The sequence below is a fragment of the Vitis vinifera genome, chromosome 3 (assembly GCF_030704535.1).
Source record: "Vitis vinifera cultivar Pinot Noir 40024 chromosome 3, ASM3070453v1".
Classification (NCBI taxonomy): Eukaryota; Viridiplantae; Streptophyta; class Magnoliopsida; order Vitales; family Vitaceae; genus Vitis; species Vitis vinifera.
In genome coordinates this window covers 2,626,452-2,645,984 of record NC_081807.1, presented here as the reverse complement: position 1 = coordinate 2,645,984, position 19,533 = coordinate 2,626,452, and the positions used below count along the sequence as shown (strand labels likewise).

General features: G+C 37.2%; 2 protein-coding genes across 4 annotated transcripts; both read right to left on the bottom strand.

The window, feature by feature from the left end:
- Positions 1–4,944: 4,944 nt before the first annotated feature.
- On the bottom strand, positions 4,945–6,229 carry LOC100245119 (zinc finger protein ZAT3). Its single transcript, XM_010647607.3, has one exon. The coding sequence runs from the start codon at positions 6,042–6,044 to the stop codon at positions 5,076–5,078; it is 969 nt and encodes a 322-aa protein (XP_010645909.1). The 5' UTR covers positions 6,045–6,229; the 3' UTR covers positions 4,945–5,075.
- A 1,024-nt stretch (positions 6,230–7,253) lies between these two features.
- Positions 7,254–19,533, bottom strand: LOC100262451 (uncharacterized). Of its 3 annotated transcripts, none has more exons than XM_010647614.3 (4): positions 19,479–19,533; positions 8,954–9,623; positions 8,768–8,851; positions 7,254–7,534 (listed from the first exon to the last, which is right to left on the bottom strand). In XM_010647614.3, the coding sequence occupies exons 2-4, from the start codon at positions 9,471–9,473 to the stop codon at positions 7,485–7,487; spliced, it is 654 nt and encodes a 217-aa protein (XP_010645916.1). In that variant the 5' UTR covers positions 9,474–9,623; positions 19,479–19,533; the 3' UTR covers positions 7,254–7,484. The 3 variants fall into 3 exon arrangements, with proteins under 3 accessions (XP_010645916.1, XP_010645920.1, XP_059591797.1); XM_010647618.3 differs by having other exon boundaries at positions 8,954–9,582; XM_059735814.1 differs by lacking the exon at positions 19,479–19,533 and having other exon boundaries at positions 8,954–9,641.

Sequence of the window (19,533 nt, the reverse complement as noted above, 5' to 3'; positions counted from 1 at the left end):
TGGTTGGCCTTTCTTTTGGGTCCCCTCTAACTTAGACTCCAAGACACTGGGCACACTCACTATGAACCACACACATCATCAAACTGTGGCTTAAAGGCATCTGCAGCTCTACCCTCAAACTGACCTCAAGTTTAGTAAGAAAGAATGCAAATCACCCAAATAGAACAGACCCCAGTTATATTTTCTAATGGTATATTTGATTCAATCCCATGTGAAACAACATAAAATATTATTGTCGAACTCACAGAGTCATGAAGTTATGCACACCATCAAGCTCTCTGAGCTTGATTAATCCTCCAATCATAGCTAGGGAGCTCTTGATGTACATGAAATGCTGGCTTAATTTGGTCATTCTCCTATAATCTGCCTCTCAGAATCTTGGGGGGTCGGGGTTCTTCTCTTCCTCGGGTCGCCGCGTCCACCTAATGTAATAGTCCAGATTCCACACCATACAATCTTATCACTTTACTCTGCTGATTGTTTAATGGAATCCTAATGAGTCATGATCAGTGATTCCAGGGAGGGAGGTGGGGATTTTTTGAGTGAAGTGCCTCATTGTTGCTTGTCCCGAACCAGCCAGGGCCTACCCATGCTGCTTATGGGGAAACACACAATTACAAAGCTAAAAAACTTTTGATTAAGCAGGACCGTATATGCAAAAGGCCCCACGTAACTTATGAAGCAATCGGTAAGTCCACATCAAGAAGAACAATAGATTTTGAATCAACATTTGTTGGCAATTATGGCCATGGTTGCTTGTGGATTTGCAGATTTGAAATGGGCAGTCTCCATTTTATTCATCATGAATGATGCTCTCCCACAATTTGATGCATGTATCTCAACTATAAACAGATTATTCTGTTGCTTGGTAGGCCAATGATGGTGATTAGTGTCCTATCAGCAAACGAAGATGTGAGTTGAAGTAGAGTCATTTACCTGCATCATTATAAGAAAAGAAGTTTATGCAGTTTGATATTGAATTAGTATTATAATAGCCTTGATTAGTCACTGAAAATGAAAGAAAATGTTAATTAATTGGGAAGCTTATGACCACGAATTAAAGTTGGAATGCAGATCAAACCTACTGAACATACTTATGGCGTCCTTTCTCGAATAATTTATACTGTTGATGAGGTGTAAAGCACCGATTGTCATTAAACTAAAATGGAAAACATAATTAAATAGCAATTAGTATATCCATCAAGATGTTAAACTAAAGATTTCTCTTTCGTGCATTCCACACAACTCTTGCAGAGGCCCCCAATTAATGTGTATTATTGTATGGTATACTGATGGAACAAATGAGGCTGACCCCATCCACTTGTTCCCTCCATTTGTGGTTCTCAGCCAAAGGTTTTGCCTTTCACCCCCTGCCATCGGAATCATGTCAGAAACAGAACCGTTGCTGCTTCAGGACAAGTGGGAACCTTGTGCAGGTGGGGTTCCATTTTTCTAATGAAAGATTTCACTGCAAGAACAAGTCCTGTGAGTTGAGTCATGACAAATTATCAGAAAAATTACCAAAAGAAAGCAACATTAACGAGTAAACCGAGAAAACCATTCAGGGTTTAGAGTCCTAATTAATCGGATTATGTGCCATAACCCTAAAACTTTCCCATGACCTCCACACACCAAGACAGCTTCCTTGGACTACATAAAAATGGTTTCAAGATTCGTGCAGGTTCTCGATTTTGACAGAAATAGTAACCAGTGCCAACATGCCAAAACATAGTTTATTGATAACAATGTTTTATTATATGAAAAGTTTCCATGTTTAGAAAGAATGGTAAGTAGTAATGAAGAGATGTTGCATCAGTACGTAATTGCAGTGGACTCCTTCAACCTTCATGCCATGACCAGGTCTATCAGATCATACGAACACTTGACAGATTTTCATATCTAAGCCAGAAATCTTGGCTTCAGTTCAATTCCTCATTTAATATTGTATCAACCAAATTGCAGGAAGATTGAAGATTGTAATTACTATTAGTATTCTTCAGAGATTCACTAGAGACCAAGAATCAAGTATGCAATTAGTAAATTCATAATGAGACCGTTCAAGTTTTTCTTGGACACAACTACAGTGGTTTTCTTTTGAGAAAGTAGTTTTCTGTTGAATGATTCATTCAACAAAACTACTTCATATTTCGCTATCAGAGAAAAAGTTCATCTTGCTGTAGCTGACGTTTGCAAGGACTTAAAAGAAACGAAAAGGAAGAGAAAGCGATGTTGCTAGCCCCATATGACGCGCCTAGATGTCATTCTTACTTCATGAAGCTTCCTAAACCCACGCTTAAAGGACCACGAAAACTAGCATTAGATTAGGTGAGGAACTGCATTATGCATCAGCAATTAAAAAAAGTCAGCTCAATTATATGGATGAATTATTTTGACATAGACAACCATGTATGTGGCTGTGGAGTCCATAAGCCAATTGGATGAACTGATCAAGATCCCAAAGGATTCAACATGCATATCTATGAACTCATTTTCTATGTTATAAGATTCCTCCACTTTATTTAAAACTAGATCTGATTATCAGGGAAGAATGGTCAATATGCCATAGTCTAACCTTGTTAGAACTTAGAAATAAGCCAGGCTGATTGAGATCAAGTTGGGGAATCAATCTTTAGCAGTTCAAACCACACGATATCATCAAACAAGGCCCAGTGATGACAGTTGTTCGATATTTGAGTAGATGGAATATTCGATCGCCTAATATGACAATATAGGCTAGGAGGATTCGTTGCAGATCAGCACAAGAAAAGGAGAAGAGAAAGCTATGTGGGATTTTTTTATTTTTCAGAACTTGTACTTGGACACCGTATTCCATTCCCTATCAGAAGAGTTCTATTGTGTTTTTCACAGAATAGGACTGGTTTAAAGATTTCAGACATGATGAATACACATTGATGAATATAATAAGTCATTTAATACCTAAACCGTCTTTTCACAGGATCACAGAGGAGAGTTGAATCAAGGCAAGATACCTAGAGGCTTTCACACTGCATATATATACTTAATTTACGGAGGGGAATCCAAAAGATTCTGACTTCTAAAGAAATGATAATCTTTCAATCATGGTGATTTATTAACAAAATCATTTTGGATAGAACCCCAAAGTGGTTGTCAAATGGACAGGTAGATAAGGACTGGATATACCATTATTGAACACCTCTGATTAAAACCAGAAAAGGGAAGGTCAATAGCATTTTTCTATTCAGCTTCTGAAATGTCTATTGAGTAGGTAAGCTATGATGAAAGAGATCCGATGTGGGTCTAATCTCTGGAAATTCAATCACAACCATTCAAACTCCCTAAATATCAATACATGTCAGGGATTCATGAAGTCATTTGGTTAGGAAATAAAAATGGTGGTTGATGAAAAGTCTTGAACACAATAATAATTATACTTGAGTTCACATTTTACCAGCTGATTGAGCTCCACTTCGTCTTATGATGACACTCATTTGTATGGTCCTGGGCTATAAGCAGATGAACTATAATTCATAATTACACACTAAGAAGCTTCAAAGATACTTTCAAGAGTTAAATATTATCAGAGTGTTTCACCTAGTGTAAGGTTCGATGTCTACAAATCAAGGACAAATGTTAAAAGTACGATTAACTCTCAAAGAAATAATGCGATATGGGCCATAACAGACATCAGAATAATGGGTCTAATAATAAGTAATGGGAGAAACAGACCTTTTTACATATTAGTCTGCTCGCGTCATGGCTTATGCAGTCAATTGCTGGTGTCCTGCCCCTTTTTCTAATCATAGGCCAGTAAGAAGGAATCTAAGAGTTAATCTCTAGCATAGTTTTTCATTCTGAATCATATTATACAGACACTAAAAATAGAACAAATCATTCGACTGGTTTGGATCATTATCATTCTAGCATTAAAACCAGGCACAAAGGAGCTAGCCTGGTGAGAAGTGAGAATTGAGCAGAATTCTTATGGTTCTGATGCAACCTATTAAGGCCATGAATGTACATTTGGGTACATGGAATAAGCGTAAAAGTTGCATAATCTCGTGGGGACATTAGTGCTAAAGATTTTATAGCATAGAATACTCTAAAGTAGGTTAGGTATCAGCAAAGTTGCCACCATGTGACCTCATGGATTATCATAGCTTTGATACAGAGTAATAAGTTAAACAAGGTATCAGCAAAGTTGTTATCCTGGCTTTAGTGGGTATGGACATGGAGGGAGCTTTGGCCTTTGCTGTTGCATTTTTTTTTCAAACACAAAGTTATGTCCTGGGGTTCTTGAGGGTTCATCTAGGTCTACTTAAGCTTATCTAGACGTGTAAAAGTAGAGCTCTCATGTGGAAGGAGACATCAGAGCTTTTTCATCTTCTAAGTATATGACCCTACATTTCATCACAATGGTAAAGGCTTAGAAAATGGAGTATTGGCTTTTGGCCATTTTGGAAATCTGAAGGTCTTTTCTCACCATGTCCTGCCATTTCTTTTCTCCCCTTTTGATCGATTCTTTGTATTTACCATCTCATAAAGGTGATGAAAATGTAATGACAACCCCAAGCTGGTCGAAAGGTTGGGGCAGGGGGCTAAAAAAATTCTCTTATGTCTAAAGAACAACAAGGTGGTTTGTCTTGACCCATGTGTTGTGTAGCCACTACGCGGTTCTCCTCATCTCTATTTGAATAGAAAACCAGTTCAATGAAATGTTTCCAACCACATAATTATTTAGATTGTGGTTATTGATCCTCTTATTCTGATAACATCAACAAACAGTTAATTTAGACAATCCAATCTGCAGGCCATAGGCTTTGTCACTCAAAATCTATAAAATATTCTGATGACTATACAAAAGAAAAGTAACAGTGTTTTTGCAGCGCAAGCACAATATATGCATAAAGACACAGTGTTTATCAAAGTCATCTATGGATTTCAAATTTCTGTCTCCCAATTTTGGAGCCAACAAGAAACCTTTCCAAGTCCATATCAACTATACAATGTTAATACAATATTGACCAGTAATCCTACATTACAAGCAGAGCCAATTCAGTAACGAAAAACCCATATTAGAGGATTTTGAATCACCCTCATAGTCCCAGCCTTAAATCCAAAGCCAGATTTGAAGAATGAGAGCAATAGGAATCATCTTCCAATGGGGCAGGCAAGTTCAAGTCGAGACCGAAACCTGCCTTGGGTGCAAAGGGGTTGAGCCCTTGAGGGAGTGACGATAATGATGATGGTGGCTCATCCCCTCTCTCCCAATGGCACCTCTTGTGTCCACCCAGGGCTTGACCACTAGAGAACACCCTCAAACAGATACTGCACTTGTGCCCCAACACCATCATCATCTTCTCCTCCAAATTCTCCTTCACTTCCCCATCTCCATCCCTCTCATGCCCACCACTCCTATCCTCATCCTCCCCCTCATTTCTTGTTATAGCAAAACACCCCTTCACATTCTTATGACTAGCCCTGTGGCCCCCTAGAGCCTGGTGCGACCCGAAAACCTTCTTACAACTTGAACATTCAAACCTACAACCCCCACCCAATGCGTCAAGCCCATCAGCCCCATCAGCCTGATACGCCAGCATACAGTGACTAATCCTCTCAATTGGACCAGCCCCATTAGCCAGCATAAGCAAACAGGCAGCAACCTCATGATCATCCTCGCTCATCCCCAAATCCGCATCCTCCACACCCTTTTCGGAGCGTCTATAATTGGGAGGTGGGTTTATCCCCCTCCACTGCCTCTCAGGGTGGCACCTCATGTGCCCAAACAAGGCCTTCCATGACCAAAACTTCTTGCCACACTCACTGCACGGCCGAGTGATCTTTGGAGCACTCGGGTCAGCCTTCTTTCCAGATTTCGCCTTCACAATGCCACTAGAGCTCGCCACCACAGAAGGATCGATTCGGATCAACTTCGAACGCTTCTTTCTGGGGTTTTGATTCTGAATTTGGTAATTACTGCCACTCTGCTGAGATGAATCCAAGTTTCCAAATGTCTCTACTGGGTTTTTGGAAGTATGAACAATTAAATCTGTATTAATGTTCATCACTTTACGCAGAGGAAAATCCACATTGAGATTTCGGAAAAGAGTTGAAGAATGGCCGATGAGTTTCTTATGTATTAGAAGCGGTTACGTACAGGGCTTTGAATTTAGCAGTTATTTTCAGTTCCTATTTTCCCGGGACCAATGCAAATACCATAATCAGCCCTGAAATTTCAGCTCTAGGTAGGCCACTGGATGGGGGCGAAAGGGTAATTTAGACACTCAAACCGCAGCAACTAACCCATGTTCATAGTGGAAACCGCAGAGGCCGCGGTTTTCTCAATGCTAGTGAGAGTCCAAAGGACATCAAATTGGCCAAAACGCAACGTTTTGAGATTAGGGAAAAAAGCCATAATTTTTTCCAAAAAAAAATAAACTATTGAAATTATGACGTGATTTTATTTAATTTTATTATCGAATTTATTAAATATATTTTAAAATAATTTATATTTTTTCCATTTTTTTTATTTTTTTTATAAATATCTTTAATATTTCACCTGTATATTTTTTTATATAAAAAAAAAATTCATACATACTACCATATATTAATTCCAAATTACAACCAAAAATAGATAAAATGAAAATTCGAAAAAAAAAAAAGAGAAAAAAAACTTATTTAAAGTGTTATAATTTTTTGAATTAAATAAAAATTTAAATTTCCATTTATAAAATATTTTTTGAATTAAAAAATAAAATAAAATAAAAATGACCCTCCAAAATACAAATTTTAGATATATGATTGATATTTTAAAGTGGAGGCAAATATAAACACTCTTTATATAACCCCAACTTTTGGTACTAATTTTGTGTGAGTTGAGAATTTAAAATTATTGATTTCTTAATAAAGTAAAATGAAAATTTATTAAAATAAATTGAAATAAAATTAACAAAAAATAATAATTGAATTTAAAAATTATTGATTTCTAAATAAAATTAGGATTTATGTAACTATTATTTACTTTAAGTCCTTACAACTTTAAAACACGTCTTTAAGATTAAGAAAAACACGTACATATATAATTTTAATAACTTTTTCCTCTATTCAATAAAAAATACTTTAAAAGTACGAGAAAATTGTTCTTTATATTTGAATTCCTAAGTAGAATTTTGTTTTGGAAAATAATTGAAAATTGATTTTAAAAAACATGTTTTTAAAAAACTATTTCAAAACTTACCAAATAAGCCATAATTAATTAAAAAGGGCTCACAAAATGGTTAAGAAAGAGTTAATATTAGTTTATGAACATCCTCATAACAAAAATGAGACAGTGTATCAGCTATAACTAATGGGGAGATGGCCATTGCAGAAAGGCAAGGGAAAGAAACAAGAAGGAATGGGATTGAACCCACCCACAAGGGCAGGCAGACAAATAAAACCCAGGTTGGTCTGCTCTTCATCATGGTGCCTCACTTCTCTGTATGGTATAGATTGGTCTGAAGAAATCATAGTTTTTCCAGTATGTTCAAAGCTCCAACTCGCTGCAACTCTTTACCTGTACATCTCAGAAAATGACACACAATGAGAAAGCTGAAGCCTGAACATATGCTTTCCTATTATATCATAACATTAAAAGGTCACTAAAGTTGATTGCAGAAGAGGCATAATACTATTGCTCATATGTTTAATTCAAGACATGGCACAAGGTAAAAACTCCAAGTTCAATAGAATGAAGACAACAAGGACCGACATTAAATTCTATCAACAAGCAGTCTAGCACTGCCAGGGGTTATAGCTGCAGCAGCTGCTGCTGCTACCATAAAAGAAGTGTACAATTATCAAGTATGTTTCACTAATGCTCCATTTAATTGAAGAGTAATTTGTTCATATTAAAAGAACACCCGGAAACTGACAACAGCTATTCCACCCCCAACTGGTGGAAGATTCAAAAGCTTCATTTCGTACACCTCTGCAACTAAGCAGGGCAACTAAGCAGGGCAAGTTAATTGGACATAGTTGATCCTTTAGCCTAAACATCATTCTCTTAAGGCTTCCTAAAAGTCCAAAGGGGGCATATCCTTATGAAGCTATTGATTTTGAGCATAGACACAACATTCACTGTGTACCTTCAGTGGCCACATCACACAACCCAGATTCGATGATAAATTATGAAAGAAATGGCATCACCATTCTTCCCATTTCACACCTCAGGGCTGTGTTGACTGGCATATGTATTTGTGTTCACAAGTTTAACTTTTGGATATTGCTGTGTTAGTCACCTGGAATCCGTGTTAGACAGATAGTTGTGGTAAAACCATGAATACTATTTGGAAAGACAAGAGTATGGATGATTGCTAAATTTGTGGGTGTGCAAGAGCTATGAGAAACAGGTCTACAAAATAAAGATGTTACCTTGACATGTGATACTGACCAAACACACCATGGCTCCAATTAATATGTCATGGGTATTCATTATCACAGTGAAGCAGATATTAACATTCTCTGTAGATGACTTTTTTCATTTTTCATTTTTTTTTCTTTTTGGAGTTAGATGGTAGTTTAGAAGTTTAAAAGCACATATCAGATCATAAAAGCAATTTAATTGTTTCATAAGTACATGCTTGTAAAGTTTCACATCAGAAATACTGTAGGAGAAATAAAACTCATTGCTAGACAACAAATATTCCTCCACGCCCCCTTCAACTTCTGGTTGGTCCTCATATGCATATTTCCATTTTATATCTTTTGAAAATTGAAAAGGAAAAATAAAGCCATGAAAACCCAATACCTTCCTCCAGTGAAAGCTGAATTGATCTCCTTTCCAACTTTACAGCATGTCTGCTAAGTTCAATGGAGGATAAGGAGCGAAGCACTATAAAATTCACATAAAACATATGGAAAGAAATACCATAAGAATTTAACTAAGGCAGAATAGAATATCCAAAGGAGACTTTGTTGATTCCAAGAACCTTACTCTGGAGATAATCCTCTTGATTTGATTGGTCTAATTTCCTCAACAATCTCTGCAATTGAAGATTACGTTCTTCCCAATGCTGACTTTTCATTCCCCTTGGATTATCCAAAAAAGGGATAGCAGAAGTAATGGGAGGATAATTGGCTTCTGCTGGGGGTAGCCTGTTGCCAGTCTTTCCAAGAGGAGGATCAGTAGGTTTTCTAGATAGCGTGTGCATCAACTGGGTCGTCTCCTCATTGTGGCCAAGTTGCCCCATATGTGGACAATGAGCATTGTTGCTTCGGTTGTCGCAAGTGTTGCTCTTTCTTAGTACTGCTTCAGATTTTCTACGAACATACACGAAATGGCCAGTTGTTGCATCAATTCTGCGAGAGTGGTCTTCAGGGAGACTCGCCAAGCACTCAGATGGTGGTCTCTTGATGCCAGAAACCTCAATGGCATTAATAACAGATTCTCTCTCTTTTGGTAATGAAGAATTTCCCAAAGATGTGGGCACCCTGCTTCGATTTTCATTCTGCATCTTGTCTTCTTTACAGTTACCAGAAATTGCTTATCAGAGGCAGGCAAGCCATTTTCAGTATTCCCAGTCCATGTCCAGTGAATTTTGAGTCCATCATTTCTTGAACCATCTGAAGTGGATTCAACTCTCATGAAAGAAGTACCAGAAATTCTGGGGATGCATGGCACAAGATGAGAGATCAAAACAATAGCACTCTAATAACTCCTACAACTAAGGAGTGAAGTTACTGATATGAATACAAGTTCCTCAATGTGAATGACCAAAAAAATGCATGCAACAGTATATTTTTCTCTCATATTGGTACCAACATATGATAGTTCCATAAATCAGACATTAAATGCAGATATCCGATGAGTAGTCTTTTGCCTGTACTCTATGTCTCAATATGTCAATGGCAGTTGTTTATGCAAGACAAGTAGTCTCTTGCCTGGGAACAGGGTGAAGTTCTGGAAGGATAGATGATGTGGGGATGTGCCATTGAAGGAAGCTTTCCCAGATCTTTTTTCTATAGCTTCCTCTAAGGATACTTGGGTGGTTGATATTTGGGATAGTGGTAGTTGGAATCCTAGGTTCTTTAGGCAGTTGATTGATTGGGAGTTAGAGGAAGTAGATAACTTCTTTGGGAGGTTACATGATTATTACCCCTCTTCGAATTTTGAGGATATTTTGGTATGGGTGGATACAAAGAACGGCGTCTTTTAAAATAAGTCATCCTACTCTTCCTTGAACAACAGGGGAGTGGATCCTTTCCCCCATGGGATAGTTTGGAATCCGTGGGCCCTAGTTAGAGTAAGCTTCTTTGCTTGGGAGGCAACTTGGACATAGATTTTGACACAGGATCAGCTCAAAAGGAGGGGTTGGAAGATGCCTAATAGATGCTACATGTGTAAAGAAGAAGACGAAGAAACAAGTAATCATATTCTTCTACACTGCTCGAAAGCTCACATTTTGTGGCAGCTGGTTTTTGCTTTATTTGATGTAAAGCGGGTGATGAACTCTTCGGTAAGAGGGTTGCTTTTGAGTTGAGGAGGCTCCTTTGTTGGTAGAAGAAGGAAAAAGGCTTGGAAAGTAGCTCCTTTGTATATTTTTTAGACCATTTGAAGGGAGAGAAATAGGAGAGCCTTTGAGAATTGCGAAAGTTTAGACCAAACTTTTAAAAGCTCCTTTTGGTATTTATTTTGGGATTAGGTTAGATTGTACATTGGGGATGGTCCTATATCCTTGCTAGAATCTGTGGATTGATTAAGTTCTTCTTAGGGTGCAGTTGCTTGTTTTTTGTGTATTCGCACCTTGATTGCTTTGTATACATCGTGTATACTTTTTCTTTTAATACAATTGCCTTTACTTATCAAAAAAAAGACGAGAAGGATAATACAAACATTCTCAAAAAGATATATAGGAGGGCCAGATTTTCAAGTGGATAAATCTTTGAGTTTCCTAGTTTCTCAAGGTTACCTTCTCTTCCAAGCACTATGATTTTCAAAAAAATATAAAAGCAATTAATATTAAGTAGGGACAAATACTGCATCTGGTATGACATCTGCATGTCAGATCTCTTAATATTGCCTTGCTTGTCAAGCAGAATTGTTTTGAAAGAAAAATTCTCTGGCTCAGCTAAAAACTGCAACTTGAAGATGTAGTTTAAAAGAAAAAAAAAAAAAAAAAAAAAGAAGACTTCAGGAAAATGCAGTTTAGATAAGGGACTTTTAGCAACATAGTGATCACTTCCATAAGCTTCTAATGGCACTTTTATCATTTTTTAAGGTTCTCTAATCTTTAAAAGTATAAAGAAAAGCGACTTTTAGTGGCAGACATGCTTACCCCTAAAGGCTTATGGGCTTTCCAGCTGTTTATTATTCTTTTAACAGCACTGTTATCTTCCATAAAAGTCCCACATGTAAGCCACTTTACTAAATGCACTTCTTTTTTTTTCCTTTATGACTACGTCTTCAAAATATTTTTACCAAACACGAAAAAAATAAAAACTAAAAACAAGATCTATTTGACAGGCCAACTTGGCTGTTAAGCCAAAACAATATTTAGAAGGAAATGCTTGAGTTTATCATGCAGTCCAATTTGGTAAGTGTAATAAATTGCTATAACCTATAACAGTGTCAGTCTTAGCTCTAACAGTCGCCTTCTCTTGTGCTGATATTTAAGGGACTTAGTTAGAATTAGTTGCAACCATTTCAATTGTACATGTCAGATTTGTCTAGAATTCGCTAGCAAATTTTCTGCTGTCATGAGCAATATATATATATTTTAGGCTCTTAGATCAGTAACTCAGTTGCTCATTTTCTCTCTAATTCTGTCCCTCTCTAGCATTCTCTCAGACGCTTTACATTTTCTCTGAATCTTATCTTGGTACCAAAGCAGTTGATCCTTAAAGCTCTGCTTCCAAGGCATCCAAAGGTTCATTGTCTTCCACTCTTGCTCATATTCACTGCAATGGTGCTGGTTCAAGTTCAAGCGGCCCTGTTTCAAGCTCAAATGCTCAAGTCATTGCTTCAATTATCCCATCCTTGAATCAAGCATTCACCATCAGGCTTTGATCGCTCGAATTATCTCATATGGCTTACTCATGCTCAACATTGTGATCGCTAATGGACTCAAGGAGATGATCAATAGCTCACAACCCAGTCCACTGAGGTTTCTTGAGAGTTCTGAGATTGTGAATCCTAATCTTCATCTCTAGTAATGACAAAATAGTCTAATGATGTGTTGGATCTATCTGTCCCTAACTAAACGTGTGATGTCTCAAATCATCAATCTCAATTTTACCTTTGAGATTTGGAATGTTCTCAAGACAATCTCCTCTGCCGCATCGAAGACTCAAATAATGCAACTTTGTCAACTTCAAAATATGAAGAAAGGTAGCTTAAGCACGATGGAGTATGTAATGACATACTTCCTCCCATGTAGATATTTTTCACTTTGAACCCAATAAGTTCTCATGACTCTAAAGCATTTTTATACATTTAAAAAAAACCAGTATATATATATATATATATATATGTATAAAGAGAGAGAGAGAGAGAGAGTCACAAACTTCTTCTCCTTATTTGATGTGGAATATCACAATCAAACCCTCCCCCCAATGCTTTTACAACGTCCTTGTCTTATTTGACAAACATTCCTTATGGGACCAAACAGATAAAGTCTCACATCGGGGTCAAGTATTAACTCTAATACTATTTATAATGATCCACTTTATCTTATGTAAATATTGTCCGCTCTAGACTCAATAAATACTCACGATTTTAAAATGCATTAACTTTCTTAAAAATAGTCCACTATGTATAGAGTCAAAAGATGGTCAATCCTCGCACCATAAGGAACTTGTTAACTAAAGTGGAAATCAATAGGGTTACTTTGATTGCTAATGAAGAGATCAAGGATGGGGTGTGTAGAGCTTATCATACTCTTCTCTTGTATATGGGATTAGAGATCGAGCATAAGGGGTTTACACTTCAAAGTGTTGGGGGAAGATAGGTCTAAAAGCCTAAAGGTGTCATTTTTAGAGGAAGAAGTTTTTGAAGCTTTGAGTAGCCTTTCTGGAGATAAAGCTCCAAGCCCAAATGGTTTTACCATGGCTTTTTGGCATTTTTGTTGGGATTTTACCGAGCCAGAGATTATGACTTTCTTCAAAGAGTTCTTCCTTCATGGCACCTTTCAAAAAAATTTAAATTCTACTTTCCTGGTATTGATTCCAAAAAAAATGGGGAGTTGAAGATTTGAAAGACTTTAGACCAATTAGTTTGGTAAGGAGCTTATATAAGTTGTTTGCCAAAGTTTTGGCAAATAGGCTTAAGACAGTAATGGAGGAGGTGGTTTTGGATACTCAGCATGCATTTATTTAAGGTAAACAAATCTTGGATGCAGTGCTCATTGCTAGTGGAGCTATTGATTCTAGGTTAAAAGGCACCATACCCGATCTCCTCTTAAAGATGGATATTGAGAAGGCTTATGATCATGTCGATTGGGATTTTCTCCTAAGAGTCATGCCTAAAATGGGGTTTGGGCAAAGGCGGATAAACTGGTGTATTTCCGCAACAAGCTTTTCCGTTCTCATACCCCTTCACACCTTTTTTTGTAGCTTTGGGGCTTGAGGCAAGGTGACCCGATATCCCCTTATCTATTCTTTTTTGCCATAGAGGCTCATAGCCAATTCTTGTTCAAAGCCAAAAGTGGTAGTTTCATCTCTAGGTTTAAGGTAGGAAGAAGCAGTGGAAAATGGATGAATGTGTCTCATCTTTTGTTTGTCAACAACACCCTAATCCTTTACGGGACCAACAGTGATCAACTGAGATATCTGAGTTGGGTGTTTATGTGGTTTGAGGTGGTCTTTGGGTTAATAGTAAATATGGATAAAAGTGAGGTAGTTCTTGTAAGGGAGGTTGAGATAGTGGAGAATGTTGTTTCGGTGTTGGGGTGTAAAGTAGGGAAGCTACCACTTCCTACTTGGGTTTGTTGGAAAACTTTGGATTGCTCTATTCCCAAGCCTTGAATCGATAGGGTACATGAAATCCTATCCTAGGCTTCTCTAGATCAAAGCACACGGGAAAACTTGGTTTCAAAAACCAATATAGATATCATATGTCATGAGAAAGTGTCATTCTTGTAATTTGGATGTTTCTAGGATCAATTCATGTTGGTGTAGAAAGCTCCAACACCATAGCAAATCCCATAAACATCATGATCTTTCACCCGATGACTCCTCCTCAAGTCTAAGCACTAAGATGGTGGAGATCTCAGGGCTGGAAGTTAGGGTTCTCTCTCTAGATTACAGAGAGAGAATGACAAGACTAAACTTCATAAGAAACCCTAACCCCTAAGAGAGGTATTTATAGGCTTCTTACTGAGGTTAAGTGATTTGAGTCCACCAACGGCTTAGGTCACTTAATTTAAGTGAAAAATGTTACTAATTGATTAATTAACCTAGTAGGACTTCAATTAATTAATTAGTCCAATTCAGAGACATCGTTCAATGCAACCTTGCATAATTACCAAAACGCTCTTATACATATAAGTGAACTCAAAATCCATCTAACTCTCATAAACCGTGTCATCAAGAAATATAAATTCAAGCGGGAACTACTAGGACCCATAGGATAATACCGGTTTCCTCATAATCTAATTTTGAAGTTGACTCAACATTCCACTACAAAGAATCTATTACACTCTAGTACCCTATGTATGTTACAACAAGACACCAAGTGTTCGAGTTCGTGACTTGCTATCCACTCTATACAGTCTCCCTATGAACTAGTTATTAGTCTAATAACATAAAAGCTATTATTCTTTCAAGAGTACCTCTACAATCCTTGAGTTACAGATCCTCCTATTATGTGACCAAATGACATTCTAGTTCACTAAGAGTATATGTCAAATTCTACGAAAGGAATTACTGCGGACCCATAGATTTTATAATCACACATCCTTAGGATCACCTAAGGGGATACACTATCTCAAAGTTCATGAGATATCATGATGTCTTTATTGAGAATACTTGTTACTACTGACTTCCATCAACAATGACCTAATCCATAAGAAATGTATGATCAACTTACAATCTCACTCATAGGTCAACGTTATTACTAACTTCTACATAAGCTTAATATTCTCTCAAGGTTGAGAAACAGTACAGTACAACACAGCTTGGTAAAATTATGAGTACCTAATAACCTTATGTCATAATTCATCATAGGTCCTATCCAATGTGTAACCATACACACTAGTGCACTCATCATTGGAAATTCATCTCGATGGTCAAGACTAATCATCCCTCCAATTAGGAGGCAATGCACTACAACCTCAAATGAATTGCCTAAGTCCACAAACCGGTTGCGAGCAAATCATCTACTTGCAAAGAACTCATGATTTGGATCTTTTGTATAACTCCTAATGTATCCAAATCATGTACAATGCAAAAGATATTAGGTCAAAATGCTCATAGAGTATAAAGCATGAAATAAAGATAGATAAAAGTGAACCTGGAATATCATCAAATGAATAATAAATTCCAAATTTGCTACATCATATCATACTTTTAAGGGCTCTATCCTAACAGAGTCTTTCTTTCGTTGCCTCTTTTAAATCTTCCAAGATGGTGTGGGATGCAAGGGAAGAGAGATTCAGAAAAAAAATTAACAATGTGGAAGAGACAATACTTTTCTAAGGGCGGGAGGCTTACTTTGATCAAAAGCACCAAGTCTCCCGATTTATTTCATGTCTTTTTTTTTTATTCCTAGAAAAGTGAGTTCAAGACTCGAAAAGATTCAAAGGGATTTTTTATGAGGCGGCAGTGCCCTAGAGAAAAAGCCTTATTTGGTGAATTCGAATTCAGTTTATGTAGATAAGAAGGAAGGAGGCCTTGGAATTCATAACCTTGTGGCCCTAAACAAAGCCTTGCTTGGGAAGTGGAGTTGGAGACTTGCAAAAGAAAGGGAGCTCCTTTGCAAACAAGTCATCATTGGGAAGTTTGGAGAAGAGGAAGGAGGGTGATGTTCAAAAGGAGTGAGAGGAGGTTATGGTGTGGGGGTGGGGGTGTGGAAAGCCATTAGAAATGAATGGGAGGATATAATAAGTAGATCTCACTTTATAGTTGGGAACGGGAGAAGGGTTAAGTTCTAAAAAGACTTGTGATGCAAGAACCAAACTTTGAAAGAAGTTTTCCCTAACTTATTTTTGTTGGTAGTAAATAAAGATGGTTAGGTGTTAAGAGGCATGAGAGAAGGGTGGGGATTTGGGTAGCTAGAGCCCTCACTTTTCAAAACATCTTAATGATTGGGAAATGGGAGAAGTGGAGACTTTTTTTCATAAACTACAACCCCTAGTTGTTAGAAGAGAAATGGAGGACATTTTGGGTTGGAGAGAAAGAAAGAATGGCAAATTTTCAGTTAGATCTCTTTATTGCTCCTACACTTGGACTTCTAGAGACCCTTGTCCGTTTAGTATTATTTGGAGGTCTTGGGCTAATTTTTTTGCCTAGGAAGCATCTTGGAGTAGACTTTTGACTCTTGACCAGCTGAAAATGAGGGGATGGAATATCCTGAATAGGTGTTAATTGTGCAAAAAAAGATGAGGAAACCACTGATCACCTACTCTTGTTTTGTGACTAGGTTAGAATGTTGTGGAACTTGATCGATTCCCTTTTTGGTGTGCAATGGGTTATGCATTCCTCAGTTAGAAGGAATTTGTTATGTTGACACGGATCTTTTATGGGTAAAAATCAGCAAAAAACTTTGAGGGTTGCCCCCTTATGCTTAATGTAGACTATTTGGAAGGAAAGGAATAGAAGAGCTTTCAATGATGTCAAGCGTTCCAACCAAGCAATTAAATCTATTCGCATGAATACTTTTGTGAATTGGGTTAAGGTGTATATAGAGGATCACACGTTGTCTTTAATTGATTTGGTAGATTGGTTGTTTGTCAAGTAAGGGGAAGGATTTTTTCTTTCCTTATTGCATAGCTTTTTTTTGGGCGTTGTTTGTATACTTCGTGTGTACTTGTTTTGCCATCTTTTATGCGTTTCTAATTCAAGCCCTTTTATTACCTATCAAAAAAAAATGTATAGTGTCAAAAATTTCTTCTTCTAACTAATGTGGGATATCACAATGTGGTATTTTTAAGCATCATTTGTGTTTGTTCAACTTTGTTTCCTCTTCCAAAATTTGTGAGCCTTCCTCTTTTTGTGAGGTCATTAAGTCGACTGAATAGCAATAGGCTATGGCACTTATCCAAGACTATTTAGATTAGTGGGGGGACCAACCTTTGGGATCCCAATATCCAAGACTATTTAGAGTAGTTTCAGATAAAAATATTCTTATTTCTTCAATTCTCAGTTCTACTAGTCCTTTCTCTTGGAACTTTAATTTACGTCGTAAACTTTCAGATTCTAAGATAGAAGATTTAGAAGGCCTCATGCGGTCACTTGATGGTTTGCATCTATCACCTTCGGTTTCAGATGCCAGATCCTGGCCTTTATCTTTCCTCAGGACTTTTTTCAGTTAAATCTTTCTTTCTAGCCTTATCCCAATTTTTTAGTTCTCCTCCGGTTTTTCCTACTAAGTTTGTTTGGAATTCTCAAGTACCTTTCAAAGTCAAGTCCTTTGTCTGGTTAGTGGCACACAAGAAGGTAAATACTAATGACTTGCTACAATTGAGAAGACCCTACAAAGCTCTTAGTCCTGATATTTGTATTCTGTGCATGAAGCATGGGGAATCAGTAGATAATCTTTTCCTACATTGCTCTTTGACGATGGGGTTGTGGCACAGATTATTTCAGTTAGCCAAGATGGATTAGGTCCCCCCAAGGAACATCTTTGACATGTTGTCCATCAATTATAATGGTTTTGGTTTATCTAAGAGAGGGATAGTGTTGTGGCAAGCTGCGAGCATCGCTTTAATTTGGGTTGTGTGGTTGGAAAGAAACGTGATGATTTTTTAGGATAAAGTAAAGAATTCAAAGTATCTTTGGGTTTCTATTTATTTCCTTGCTTCTCTTTGGGCTTTCTGTTCTAAGGTTTTTAAGGGGACTCCCCTTAATGTGTTACAACTTGACTGATTAGTGGTGTGTAATTCCAAAGGGTTGGTCTAATCTAGAGAGTTTGTTTGTTTTTACTATGTACTTTTTTGTTTTTGTATTCTTGTAATTTAGTTTTCTTTGGTGGGAGGATTTCTCATCCTTCTCTTGTACTTTTTTTTTTTCTATCAATATATCCCTTTGTCGTTTCCTATTGAAATAGGCTATGACACTTGAGTAGAAGGCTCTTATCAAGAATAATACTTGGATTTGGTTCCCCTCATGTCCTATTCAGAATGTCATTGAATGTAAGTGGTTGTATAGGTTGAAATACAAGCCTGAGAGTAGTATCAAATTGTATAAAGCTCAATTGGTGACTATAGGGTTTCATCAAACTCTTGGTGTTGATAACTTTGAAATGTTTAGTCCTGTTGTGAAGCCCACTACCATTCGGGTTGTTCTTACTTTGGCTCTAATAGTCAACTTCTCTAATGCTGATATTTCAGGGATTTAGTTAGAATTAGTTGTACCCATTCATTTGTACACATAAGATTTTTGCAGAATTCACTAGAAATTTCTCCGATGTAATGAGCTATATATGTATATGTGTTCGAGCTCTCAAACCAGTAACTAAGTTGATCATTTTCTCTCTAACTCTGTCCCTCATTAGCATTCTCCCAAACACTTTACATTTGAATCTTATCTCAATCACACTACCAACAGGACAATATGGAAGTCGCAATGCTCCAGCCAGCAACTTTAATCCCATCCTTAGCTATAAAATCCAACTTGAACAAGTTTGAGTCACACTTCCAAATTGCCACAAACCCAAAAAATACCCCCATTTTCGTTTCAAAGACCATCATCTTCTGTAATTCTAGCAAGCAAACTAAGCTTGATACTCTGAGTTTGTGATGGATATGCAACGCAAAAGCATCAACCGCTAGAGCATACCTTCTTCTGTATCAGAAATTAATCAACTTTATAACCAATTTATAAGTTTACTCAATTCCTTCTTATCCTCACTCTGAACCAATGATTGGGCCCAATACTACAATGCCCAAAAAGAGCAACCCAAATCCAGAATACTCCAACTACCCACAAAGTAATCAATTTCCCAAAATCAGAAACATGGGTTCAGTTTATGATTAACAAATAAGCAGGACCCATCCAAACGATAGCTACAAACTTGTCAAAATCACTACATACAATAAAAAATTCACTACAAAAAAAGACAAAGGGAAAAAGAAAAAGCGGTAAAAAAAATCACTATCCAGAAAAAGAAGGGAGAAAGCAAACAAGAATCACCCTCATTCCCGTCAAATCAACAGGAACAAAAATTAATTTTATCACCAACAATCTCCCATTGAAGCATAAACAAGCAACAAATTTGCATTCATGGATGCATGAACCAAATGGCGAAGAAAAGAACAAAAAAAATGGGATTTCGAAACAAGGCAGAGGGGAAGGAGAATGGTTACCTTAGAGAACAACGAAGGCGTCCTGGAAGCTTAAAGCTCCAGAGAGAGAGAAGAG

Bases quoted from the DNA above. Each gene is read 5' to 3' on its own strand.
- LOC100245119 (XM_010647607.3), bottom strand. From the start codon at position 6,044: ATGAACATTAATACAGATTTAATTGTTCATACTTCCAAAAACCCAGTA.
- LOC100262451 (XM_010647614.3), bottom strand. From the start codon at position 9,473: ATGCAGAATGAAAATCGAAGCAGGGTGCCCACATCTTTGGGAAATTCT. The intron at 8,852-8,953 runs GTAAGGTTCTTG...TGAATTTTATAG, and splicing joins TCAAGAGGATTATCTCCAGA to TGCTTCGCTCCTTATCCTCC. The intron at 7,535-8,767 runs GTATTGGGTTTT...TGAGATGTACAG, and splicing joins TCAGCTTTCACTGGAGGAAG to GTAAAGAGTTGCAGCGAGTT.